The following is a 12,410-nucleotide window of genomic DNA, read 5'->3' as shown; positions in this document are numbered from 1 at the left end:
GATGACTTAGCTTATGAAAAGGAACTTGATTCTGTCGCTGAGATTCTTCTGTCAGTCATCTTCTCTGCTTCTGTGCACGTAACCTAACATTTTTCTAGCTGAAAGTAAAATCTCCCTTTCTCATTCATCTGCCCTACGTCCTTGGAGAGCTGCACTCCTGGAGTATAAGACTTACTGCTGCTGTGTGGTGCTTTTTAAGGGGCTTGTTGGTCTTTGTGTATCAGTTTTGTTGACTTTTATGGTCCCATTTCTCATAAAGGGATGCGTAAGATTCAAGATATGTCCACATACTACTAACAGGACCTATGAGAATTGCTCTGTCCTGGACACGCAATTGGTGTCGTAATGGTGGTGCTGAATCGTGCTTCCAATTCAGTAAGATGGGGTAGGGGTCTGTGTTACGCCAGTCTGCCAGTAAATCAGTTCCCACTGCAAGATTACCTGGATCTTTGAGGGCTGCACGAATTGTCCCTGAAGTATGAGATTTAAATGGACCCCTGTTCCTGGCCTTGATGAATAACATGTTTGTTGATGAGGTGGGTTTGTATGGCAGGCAGTAACATAACATTTCCATTCACTCTCCCAATGTATGCCTTGCTACAGTGGTGCATGAGAGCTCTGGTGATTGCAAAGGTTGCCATTCCCTTAGGTTTCTTGCTCTGGTATATCCTACTTGATCTTCAGGATGAAGAATTTGCACTTCAGATTGGGATGCTGTGCCTTCTAATGTGCTGTACGGTCTCATTCATACCTTTCCCTCAGTCCTTGATCCATAATACAGGGATTTGGAAGGACAAAGTAGTCAAAACAGTACAGATGGAATGCACAAATCTAACTGCCATTTAAGTATTACTATCCCCCAGGTAGCTACACGTGCACAAGAAGGTTTAGGATGTAATTAGGAACTAGTCCTCTCCTGATGAGTACAGGGGCTACTTGCGAATGGTGAATGCAGCAGACAATTGATATTTCTTCCCTAAACATCCCTCTCTGCCAACAAACAACATTGCTTGCATCCCATGTAGATCTGATGAGTTTTTTTACATATTCATATTGTTTTGTTGTTTCTGTTTCATATTTGTTTTTTAATTTGGCATGACATAAGTTGCTGGTCCCTGCGCTGAAGATGAGCCCTGTGTCTGCAGAGCCAGTCTGGCTTTTTAACAGCCTTCAGGTCAGGGCTAGTTTTGCACCTGCCTAACCTCTAAGCATTGTCACCTGTTTGCACTGTTTACAGTATTTACAATTTTAAGGAGCCAAGTGCAGCTTCAAAGAAAGCAATGAAGGAGGAGAACATGGAGGAGGAGGCAGTGGAGGGATAAAACATCAAATCTTAGTAGGAAAGTGGGCTTGAAGTTTGGTCTCTCCTAAAGGCTAGCAAGTTACTCTGTACAAATCAGAACCCTGCTAATTGGCTACATAAAACTTAAATCTCTCTGTAAGTTGGGGTAATGCTCAGAGTCTCTTTCAGTAGTCACAGAGAGATACTCTTTCGTCTCTGCCTTCAGTAGCTCCTGTCTGCAATTACTGATGTTACACAGTGGGTGTAAAGTTGTTTGAACAGGGCACATTGAGTTCTTTAGCATCAGAGCACTTCTAATCACAGAATCACAGAATCACAGAATTGTAGGGGTTGGAAGGGACCTCTAGAGATCATCGAGACCAACCCCCCTGCCAAAGCAGGTTCCCTACACCAGGTCGCACAGGTAGGCGTCCAGGCGAGACTTGAATATCTCCAGAGAAGGAGACTCCACAACCTCCCTGGGCAGCCTGTTCCAGTGCTCCGTCACCCTCACCGTGAAGAAGTTCTTACGCACATTCGTGCGAAACTTCCTGTGCTGCAGCTTATGTCCGTTTCCCCTCGTCCTGTCTCCACGTACCACTGAAAAGAGACTGGCCTCACCGCTATGGCCGCCACACCTCAGATATTTATAAACCTGGATCAGGTCCCCTCTCAGTCTTCTTTTCTCAAGGCTAAACAGACCCAGTTCACTTAGCCTTTCTTCATAGGGGAGATGCTCCAGGCCCTTCACCATCTTTGTGGCCCTCCGCTGGACTCTTTCCAAGAGATCCCTGTCTTTTTTGTACTGGGGAGCCCAGAACTGGACACAGTACTCCAGATGAGGCCTTACCAGGGCAGAGTAGAGGGGGAGGATCACCTCCCTCGACCTGCTGGACACGCTCTTCTTAATGCACCCCAGAATGCCATTGGCCTTTTTGGCCACGAGGGCACACTGCTGGCTCATGGCCAAGCTGTCGTCCACCAGGACGCCCAGGTCCCTCTCTGCAGAGCTCCTCTCCAGCAGCTCATCCCCCAGCCTGTATTGGTGCATGCAATTATTCCTCCCTAGGTGTAAGACCCTACACTTGCTTTTGTTGAACCTCATCCGGTTTCTTACTGCCCAGCTCTCCAGCCTGTCCAGGTCTCGCTGAATGGCAGCACAGCCTTCAGGCGTGTCAGCCAATCCTCCCAACTTCGTATCATCAGCAAACTTGCTGAGGGTGGCCACTATCCCCTCATCAAGGTCATTGATGAAGATGTTGAACAAGACCGGACCCAGCACAGACCCCTGGGGGACACCACTGGTTACAGGTCTCCAGCCAGACTCTGCACCACCAACAACGACCCTCTGCGCTCTGCCAGTCAGCCAGTTCTCAACCCACCTCACTGTCCACTCGTCTATCCCACACTTCCTCAGCTTTGTTATAAGGATGTCGTGGGAGACAGTATCAAACGCCTTTCTAAAATCAAGGTAGATTACATCTACCGCTCTTCCCCCATCCACCCAGCATGTGACAGCATCATAGAAGGCCACCAAGTTGGTCGAGCACGACCTCCCCTTGGTGAACCCATGCTGACTACTCCTGATAACCTCCTTTTCTCCCAGTTGTCTGGAGATGGTATCCAGCACAAGCTGTTCCATCACCTTTCCAGGGACGGAGGTGAGGCTGACAGGCCTATAATTACCCGGATCTTCCTTCTTGCCCTTTTTGAAGACCGGAGTGACATTGGCTATCCTCCAGTCTTCAGGGACCTCCCCTGTTGTCCAGGACCTCTCAAAAATGATGGAGAGCGGTTCGGCAATGACCTCCGCCAGCTCCCTCAGCACACGTGGATGCACCCCATCAGGTCCCATGGACTTGTGGACCTTAGTACTGCCTAGGCGCTCACGCACGTCCTCTTTCCTGACTAAAGGGAAGTCTCCCATTCCCCAGACCCTCTCACTAACCTCCAGGGTGTGGGATTCCTGCAGGGGAGCCTTTTCACTGAAGACGGAAGTAAAGAAGGCATTCAGTATCTCTGCCTTCTCAGCATCCCCCGTTACGAGGACCCCCCCCTCACTTAGTAAGGGGCCCACATTCTCCCTAGTTTTCCTTTTGCTGTTAACATACTTGAAGAAGCCTTTTTTATTATCCTTTATCACTTTAGCTAGATTCAATTCCAGACGGGCTTTAGCCTTCCTCGTTGCATCCCTGCAGGCCCTGACTACATTCCTATATTCTTCCCAAGTGATCAGACCCTTTTTCCACATTTCATGGACCTTCTTCTTTCCTTTGAGCTTGCGCATGAGCTCCTTGCTCATCCACAAAGGTCTCCTGCCACCTTTTCCCGATTTCTTGCTCACAGGGACTAGTGTGCAATAGAAACTGTATAGCCAAGTGAATGTATCTTAGTCATTTAATTTTGCTTGTATATCAAGAACTAACAGTCCTTCTGTGGTAAGGCTGAGAGAAACTCTGGTATAATAGTGGTTTGAAACTGGGAATATCATTCCTCTCTTATGAGTAATCCAGGTGTTTGCACCTCTGGCTGCTTAATGCAGGACTTTTTGCCATGTCTTGTATTTAAAATGTCATGCCTGCTTTTGAGTTGAAATGAATAGTAAGGGAAAGAAAGATGACAGCACTATGCTGTAGCACAGAGAATCAAAGCTCCTGGTTCTGCTCTTGAGTCTTCTGGGCAACCCAATGCAAATCATGCTGACTTTTTGCACATTTTATGTACTGCACCAGAATCACCTCTGTTGTCTTTGCTGGCACAAAGGCAAGTGCTTCTATAAGGAGTTTGCATCCAACTGTTTCACCTCTATTTGGGCTAGCAGTTGAGTAAAATGATTGTCAGATAGAGTTCTTATTTAGGAAAAGATCCAGCAACCTCCAAGATTACATGCTCAATAATACCTATGGTAAGTATGAACTAAAACAGTTTAGGCCTAATTCCAAATTTGTTTCTTTGGAGCTGCAGTGGTGAGCATAGACTCATTAAGTTACTGTGACTTCGTTACTTGCTGTTGCCAGTCTGTACTAAAGACTTAAGCTGCATAATGCAGCTTCACAATTCCTGGCAATGTTCTTGAGTTCCTTTCCATAGGAGATGGTTGTCCCTTCAACCCTCTTCACTTTACTGAGGAATTTGCAATAAATACTATGATTGTGGGTCTACCAAATGAAGAAAGCTGAAAAAACTAAGAGAAGAGATGAGTATGAATAGAGAGCTGTGCATCTGATGCATGTCTGCAAGATTTAGTAGGAAATCCAACAAATTCTTCTTACAACCTCTCTTTGTTCAGCATGTGATTCTTTGATGAAGTGCATGGGATCAAATGAAGGGACAAAACAGAAAATTATTTAGCAGTCTATTGTTCAAATTCTTTCTAGAAATTAAGTTAATTAAAAGAAGTTATTTTTTTGTTTTATGAGCATCCTTAAAGGAAGATTAAGTACTTATTTTGAAAATCTGTCTGCATGTTGGAGGAAAAAAAGAATGTTTTCTCTTTCCTGCATTACATTTATGGAATCCACTTTCTGTCTAAAAACTAGTTTTGCTTTTTATAGCAAGAGTTGAGTCAATTAATGCTGGTACAAAGAGATAATTTATCAAGTTATATGGTTATATTCTTACACTGAAATTTCTCTTTCAATAAAGGACTTTTGAAAGTGGAGAGAAGGACAGTATAAATGAGTAGCTAGAAATGGAAGCCAGGAAACATCAAGATAAATCCCAACAATCAAATTCAGTCTGTAACGAAACAATTTCAGACATGCAGAGCTTATTAATTAATTAGTGTTTTCTTCCATCAGTGATCTTGTATTCCTTTTAGGGTTATCTTAGAATGGGGAATATCTGCTTTAGTGTGGCATAACACAAGGATGATGAGCCTGACTTCACCCTGTCTGACTCCATAAAGAATGACTCAGTGGATTAAGTGTTCCTCCTTCATGAGAGGACAGTACAGGACAGGTTTTGTTTTTTTTTTTGCTTGTAGAGAAATGCCTGTGATCTGCTGAGCCTCAGAAGGTCCACCTTAGCACTGGCTGTGTACAACTTTGGTTTGATCGTTAGAAAGCATGTTCTGTTTTCTAAGGATTGTTTATTAATGGAGGTGGAAAAAAATGTGGATGGTCCCTTTGCTTGTTAGCATTCCTCTGCATTTCTCCAACACCGTAAATGGCAAAAAGGCGTTCAGTGGTCTGGCAAAATGTATTTACACATATGTACTTCTCTTATTGTAATCCTTCTTTCCTGTTAACTTCTTTGCCTTTTCCTTGCAAAATTATCTTGCTGTTTAGTTTGTAATTTTCGCTAATCACTTGAGTTCATCCTACAGAACTGAATGTATTCTTCTTCTAAATAGGAGCAGCCCGTCCACAGTACATCCCTGAGAGGAGTACTCTGAAGTTCATTCTAACCTGGTGTCTGGAACTAAGAGCAATTCCCAAAAAGGTGTTTGTATTTCTTCTTTTGAAGTGAAATCCATAGTAATTCTGTGCTGTGGGTTTCTATGAGCTCTGTCCTTGCTCCATGTGTAGATACCATGTTTCTTGGTGAATAGGGATTGTCAGCTTGCATGCTGCTGATTCTTTGTTTTAAGAAATTTTGCTTTTAGTGCTTTATTGGGCAAACTGTAAGATATTGAAACCTGTATTCTCATTCTTTAGTACTTTGTTTCATAAAGGAACTGGACATAAAAGTGCTAGATATTTGGTGCAACCTAACTGGAAGGCTGACAGAGTCGAGCTGTAGGCATTAATGAGAAATCATTCGTCTCACCAAAGATAGCCCAACTGTGTTCGTCCTGTTTTGTCCCTGGAAATACACATATTGCTCTACACGAGCATCACAGAATGTCTTTTAAAGTTTTTCTTGAGCGTCTTACTAACTGGCAGAATTCAGAGAAAAATTTTTGCTTGTATGTTTGTTCACACAATGCACGGATATTATTTCACTTGTATTTTGTACTTGGGAGGAAGTGGAAGCTTGCAACTGAAAATGCATGGGTTTTTCTGGTTTTGTCAAAACACATTTTAAAGATAAAGCATGACACTAACCAGCTGTGTTGGTTGGGTCTATGAAGGTAATCAGTTTTTGGAAGGACTTCTCATAAAAGTGAATTTCACAAGCAGGATCCAGTATGTGTCATTATTAGACAGTGTGCTGTAGAACAGAATCTCTCAACTTGTACAGCCTGTACAGTACTTCATTTAATTTGGCAGTTTTTGAAAATTCTTTTCAACAATAGGAGGACACAGTGCTGGCGAGGGAATATCAAGCAAGCCAGTTATTATAACCCGTTTTATTTTGTGTTCAGTGTAGAACGGGCTGTAAGTCCATAATCAAAATGATTTTCTGGATTTTGAGTTTGCCCAAGCACTAGGTTATTTTTGCAGGAATCTTTTGCATAAACTATGTGCTCTGATTGCATTTGGTGTTTTGGATCACTCTTCTTTCTAAACACTATGTTTATTTTTATCTTTTGGAAAGCAAACAGACACACGCACGCACACAAACAACGACAAAAAAAACCCTGGAACTATTTACATCTGATTTTTACTTTTATCTTTCAGCGCTCTATTTAATTTTATTAAGAAAAGCTTGTGTTAATGTTACGTATTCTTGCAGTACAGAATAAAACACTGCAGCAACATTTATATGACTCATAAATTCCATACTTTAGTTACAGTAATATCACTTCTAAGACTTTGTATTATTCCTTTCCCAGCTTCTGCAATTTAGCAAATGGTGTTTTGTCTTAAATTAATTTGCATTATGGGGCTGCTTTCTAAAGTGCCTATACATAAATCAGGTATCTGATAAATTTAGTATTTATCTGGAAATTGGTTAAGTCTGTTTGTCTATCTCTTCTCCTGTTCAGGCAAAGTAGGATTTTCTGACCTGCTAGCTTTTCCCAGGCACTGGGGGCGAGGGGTGGTGGGAGGAATTTAAATCGTTCATGGTAGATGAAAGTGAATGTTGGAAAACAAATTGTATTTTGTATTAACCGTTAACCTGCAAGCTGACGACTTCCTTTCCACAGGCAATTCAAGCTTTTCATAGATTTGTCAACGTTTTCCCAACTGGACAAATTATTTACCTTCTATTCACTTTCTTTCCTTCAGGCATTTTTGCGAGCCCTTGTAGAATGCACCAGCAATGCAGGAGAAAAACGGAGGCTTCAGGAGCTCTGCAGCAAACAAGGAGCCTCTGACTACACGCGTTTTATTAGAGAGTCTAATGTTTGCTTGCTGGATTTACTTCATGCTTTTCCAAGCTGCAAGCCTTCACTTAGCCTGTTAATTGGTGAGTGATTTAGACTTAACTGGTTTTAGTTCATTCTGAAAAATGCATCAGGCTAAGCATTCAGTTTCTTAAGATGCAGATACTCTTCAGTTAGAAATGCTGTAGTATTCATAGTCATCAAATTCAAATGTTAGGGGGCATCACTCTGTTCACCAGCGTTGTGTGTGGCCTTTGTTCTGCACTCAGTTGCGTCCTTGTGCTTTTATTGACTCTGAATTGGTCCTATGCATAAAAATAAGAATAAGGTGTTTGTAAGAGTGGTGTTTTTAAGAACCAATTCTTCAGCTGGTTACACTTCGAAAAGGCATGTTTGTATCTCCTGATATCTCTGCCCTTGTGTTCTTTTCTTGGGCTTTTATCTGCAGAAACAAAAAGCTTTTCCCAGTATATTAGTGTTTAAGATGCATCTAATACACTTGCTGAGTTCGTTGTGTAAAACCTTGAAGGACTGAGACTGAAACTGCAGGTATATCAAACTCCTCTTAAAATAATAACAGTTACTTTCCAGATTAAAAAACAGAATTTCCTGTTGTGTTTCATTATACGAAACAAAGCAATTGCTTTTTATAGCCTTGTGATCATGTTCTCCATTACTCCTTCTTAGTAAATTGTAAGGATTTAAAAGATAGCAGCTCTGCTCCACTTGGTAGAAATACTTGAGTCTTCTTGCTGGCAGCAAAATGACTTAACTTCTCAAAAGTGACATGGAACGTGCTATAACAACTGAACTGAATAAAATGAAGTTCTGAAAGTTTTTTTTTTTATATGTGTTATCCCAGGAAAGTAATGTGCTAAATGAGCTTGGTATCTTCTTTAAGTGATTTCAGTGAACTAGTTTGTCTCACCTCTGGCTTGCAACCTGTGTGAGAAGCATCTTTAAGACATGTTTAAGTCCATGTGCTGGGGAGAACATACACAAAAAGGGGGCACACATGGAAAACAACTAAAGCAGCTGAATTGCACTGTATTTTATCTTGTTATTTAAGTGTGTGTATTCTGGTATTTCTTGCTTCTTGTTACCGTTCTCCACAGCTCTGTTCATTTTGTGACATGTCCTTTTCTCCTTTTAATATACTCTTCTCCTCAGCCAGTATGTGCAGACAGCAATGCTAGGTCATTCCTGTGAAGACATCAGTGAGTTTGATCTTTTGTGTATGTGAACATACATATGTATGTATGTATGATGGCAGTTAGATGTAGATGTAGCAGATAGTGGACCTTTAACTACAAGAATGCCCAGTAAACTCTTGGCTCAGTTTTGGACGGATACCATTGAAAGCTACAGGTGTTGTTGAGCTTTTTTCTTTTTTTTTCTTTGCTTCTTTTTTTCCAGTGTTCATTTAAAAAATGTATGTTGGTATTCTTTGAAATTAGACTGGTACACCTGTTTTGAGGACATTATATATAGGAAACATTCAAACAAGTAATTTGTATTTCCAGAACTTTTCAACTCCATAAAACACACTTGCTTGAAAGGGGAAGGAAATGAAATTTGAAGCTTTACTTTGTCTACTAATTACTGTCATCTCTTCTGTGTGCTTTACAATCGTTTTTAATTGATCTAGAACCCCATAAATTAACTGTTCTGGCCTTATTTTATCAAATTTCTAACAGATGATCCACAAAATCTAAAAATAAATAAATAAATAAAATTCCTATCGCAGTTCCATTCTTAATGGTTTATGTATGAGATAAAACCACTCAATGTTAGTAGAGTACAATTACACTGCTTGTTACCTGTAAACATCTGCTAAAATACATTTTGATTTTTATTGAGGTGAATAAAACTATAAGTGATGGGGTTTTTTTGTTTTTGTTTTTTCCAGAACATCTCCCTAAATTACAGGCCAGATCTTATTCAGTTTCAAGGTAACGAAGTATTCAATCATATCTTCTTTGTAATTTAGCTGTATTCTTTTTCTTAAGTGTGTGTGTATGTGTGTGTGCACATTACAATTTTTTTTTATCTCCCATGTACTGTTGAATTTGTCTTTATCAACTTGAAATCTTAGGCCCTGCTGCTCCCTTTTCTCTCCCCTTTTTCCTACTTTGCAAATACACAAGTAGGCAAACACATAAAACTCCTGGTGAAAAGCAATTCTGCAGGTCTGTGTTCATCTGAGTGGGGCAGTAAGAATGCTTTGAACTCTGCCTTTTTTGGAAAGAGCATGTGGCTGCCCCTGAGTGAAGAAGTTGTAATGTTGTCTTCACCCTGAATTTTTCCTAGAAGATTGAATTTGCTTTTGATTTTTCACAGTCATTACTGAAATTTACTTAATGTAGCTTTTGAGCAAAGCAGAGTAGTTGTTGATGGACTGGATGAGTCTTGGCTTGTGAAGCATGTGGCTTTTTCTAAGTCTTCAGTGGGACTGGAGCTTTATTCACTGCCAGGACCTTGTGCTGTTCTTTATAGTGTGTGTAATCTGCCTTGGAAGATCAGAATCCAGCTATTTGCGTTCAATAGTGTAACATTACGTCTTTCCAGAGGGCCTTCCTTGTACTTTGGATATCTGCATTTTTATTTTATTTTATTTTTCTTTTTTTGAGGTTTATGGTCTCAGATCTTCTTTGCCTAGCTCCCTTTTCCTGACAGGTTTTCCTCTGGCTTCCTGAGAACTTACTCTAGGAGGCAGTTCCTACCCATGGTGGTTTTTGTTCCCAGTTTGCCTATTACAGTATTGCCTTTATTCCTTCATAAGGAATAAAAAGAAGAGCAATAGCATCAGTAGTACTTCAGATCTTCTGCAAGTCAATCGAGTGAAAGCAATATATCTAAAGAAGTAGAATAAAACAGAAAGATAGAAGTGATGAAGTCCCTGTTATCAAACTTATAAACAAACCAAGCCAACCAAACAAAAACCACAGGATTTGACTATTTCAAACAATGTTGTTTTGTGTGTCTGATAAGAGTTTGGTAGAATTCTCAAAGGCACGTGAGAAACACACATGAAAACCTGATAGAGAGGAATTCTAATTCCATCCTGTCAGCACTGGCCTCTGATTCCAGCCCTGGGAAGCTTTATAATTGCTTATAGATCTCACAGAGGTAACTGAACGCTGAGAATCTTGATTTTAGTGAGGTTGTTTGGGTTGAAAGTGGACCTGCAGTGCAGGAAGGATGGCAGTGTTATCTCAAGTTAATAATTCTTTAAAAAAAAAAAAATAACAAAACTCATTCCTTACAGTTCAAACTTGTATCAGCCAGGAAAACTGTGTTTTGTGTTTAATATTGTGGAGTTCCCTGCCTGTCCCACGAGACCCGTCTTACGGAAGGGAGTTTGTACAGGCTGGCTTGCTGAGTTAGTTGCACCTCTACTACGCGCCAATAAAGACATGGTGGATATAAACAGAGAAAGTTCTCCAACTGAGAAGGTATGAATGTTACATTTAAATTCCATGAACCTTTAAATTTGTGCATGTTTGAAGTAATTGTAGTTTTCATTGCTTACTTCTCTGATGTAAAGCAGTTGTTTTGGCAGGGGCTGGATGCATCCGCATTTTGTGATTCTGTCCTTCTTTTAAGTTTACCCTTCACTCTGTAATATGTTTAAAACTGCATTGATAAGTTGCTAAAACTTACATTTTAATTTAGTTATGGATACTTGAGCAGTGAAACTTCCAGTTGCTGAAAAGTCAGAATCATCACTCCACTGTAGTCCTAAATGAGTCTTGAAATAAACTTTCGTGGACTAAGAAACCAGTTAAATGATTTTAGCAGTTTGAGAAGCACTTGGTCACTTTCAGGAAAAGCTGGCAGACAGGTCACTTTCAGGAAAAGCTGGCGGGGAGACAGGTCTTTCACAGTTTGAAAGGGCTGAGTTACTGAATGTGATACAGAGAACAGTCTTCTGTGGTATTTCTGCTGTGCATTGAAGATGTTCTGGTATAATGGATGTTACAGGGAGATGATACTCTTCTTTTGTCTCTCTTTTATCTTTGTAATCCATCACAATCTCAGATGTATTAGGTGTAAGTTAGGGCATGAGAGAGTGGCTTAAAGCTTCATGGGGGAAGTTCAGGTTGGGTGTTAGGAGAAAGTTCTTCATAGGGTGTGTGGTCAGGCACTGGAACAAACTCCCCAGCTAAGTGCTCACCACTACAGGCCTGTTGGTGTTCAGGAAGCATTTGGACAACATTCTTAGATGTGTTTTAACTCTTAGGTTTTTCTTTATAGAGTCACGAGTTAAACTTGTTCCTTGTGGATTCCTTTCTACTCAAGATATTTTATGGTGTATATATTAGTGTATACTGCAGTATGTAATATATGTAGTATTGTATATAATATGGCAGAAGAGCTACTAATGCTATATTTGTTCAAGAAAAATGGAAACTAGCTTATACAGTGGTTACAAGACAACTGCTGATAATACAAGGTCTTTGGCAAAATGGAAAGAAAATCCACAAGGTTATCTTTAAAACCTCAATCAAAGGAAAAACTGGTATGTGCGTGATGAACCTTATTCTAATTGTCACATCACTATTTATTTAAAATATAGTTGACTTGCAATATGTATAAGATCACACTTGAGAAAGAGGTGGGTTGAAAAGGAAAACAAAAGGATTGTTATGAGTTGAGTCAGAATAAAATTCAGAACCACTTGCATCTGCTGTGCAAGCTAAAATCCAGCTCAGATAGATGTTCAGCAGTGCACATCTATTAGAAAGGTATATAGAGTACCAACACAAAGTGGATGAGTGTGATCCTGTGCAAAAATATCTTAGATTAATTGCAAAAACTTTACAGAACAAATGTGTATACTAGTAGAATTACTCTTTTTTAGGATTGGCAAGTTTGGAATTCTTAATAGGAATGGTAGCCTGCTAACTCAAG

At 40.3% G+C, this 12,410-nt stretch overlaps 1 protein-coding gene across 1 annotated transcript in view; it reads left to right on the top strand.

The window, feature by feature from the left end:
- Window positions 1–12,410, top strand: part of MTRR (5-methyltetrahydrofolate-homocysteine methyltransferase reductase) — a 29,034-nt gene that overhangs the window by 12,113 nt on the left and 4,511 nt on the right. The window contains exons 9-12 of the mRNA XM_010708518.4: window positions 5,637–5,725; window positions 7,399–7,579; window positions 9,406–9,448; window positions 10,765–10,951. Of these exons, the coding sequence (XP_010706820.2) occupies window positions 5,637–5,725; window positions 7,399–7,579; window positions 9,406–9,448; window positions 10,765–10,951 (500 nt within the window). The remainder of the gene's footprint in view (window positions 1–5,636; window positions 5,726–7,398; window positions 7,580–9,405; window positions 9,449–10,764; window positions 10,952–12,410) is intronic.

This window comes from Meleagris gallopavo, chromosome 3 (assembly GCF_905368555.1).
Source record: "Meleagris gallopavo chromosome 3, MGAL_WU_HG_1.1, whole genome shotgun sequence".
Lineage (NCBI taxonomy): Eukaryota > Metazoa > Chordata > Aves > Galliformes > Phasianidae > Meleagris > Meleagris gallopavo.
This window is presented reverse-complemented; position numbering and strand designations above follow the sequence as displayed.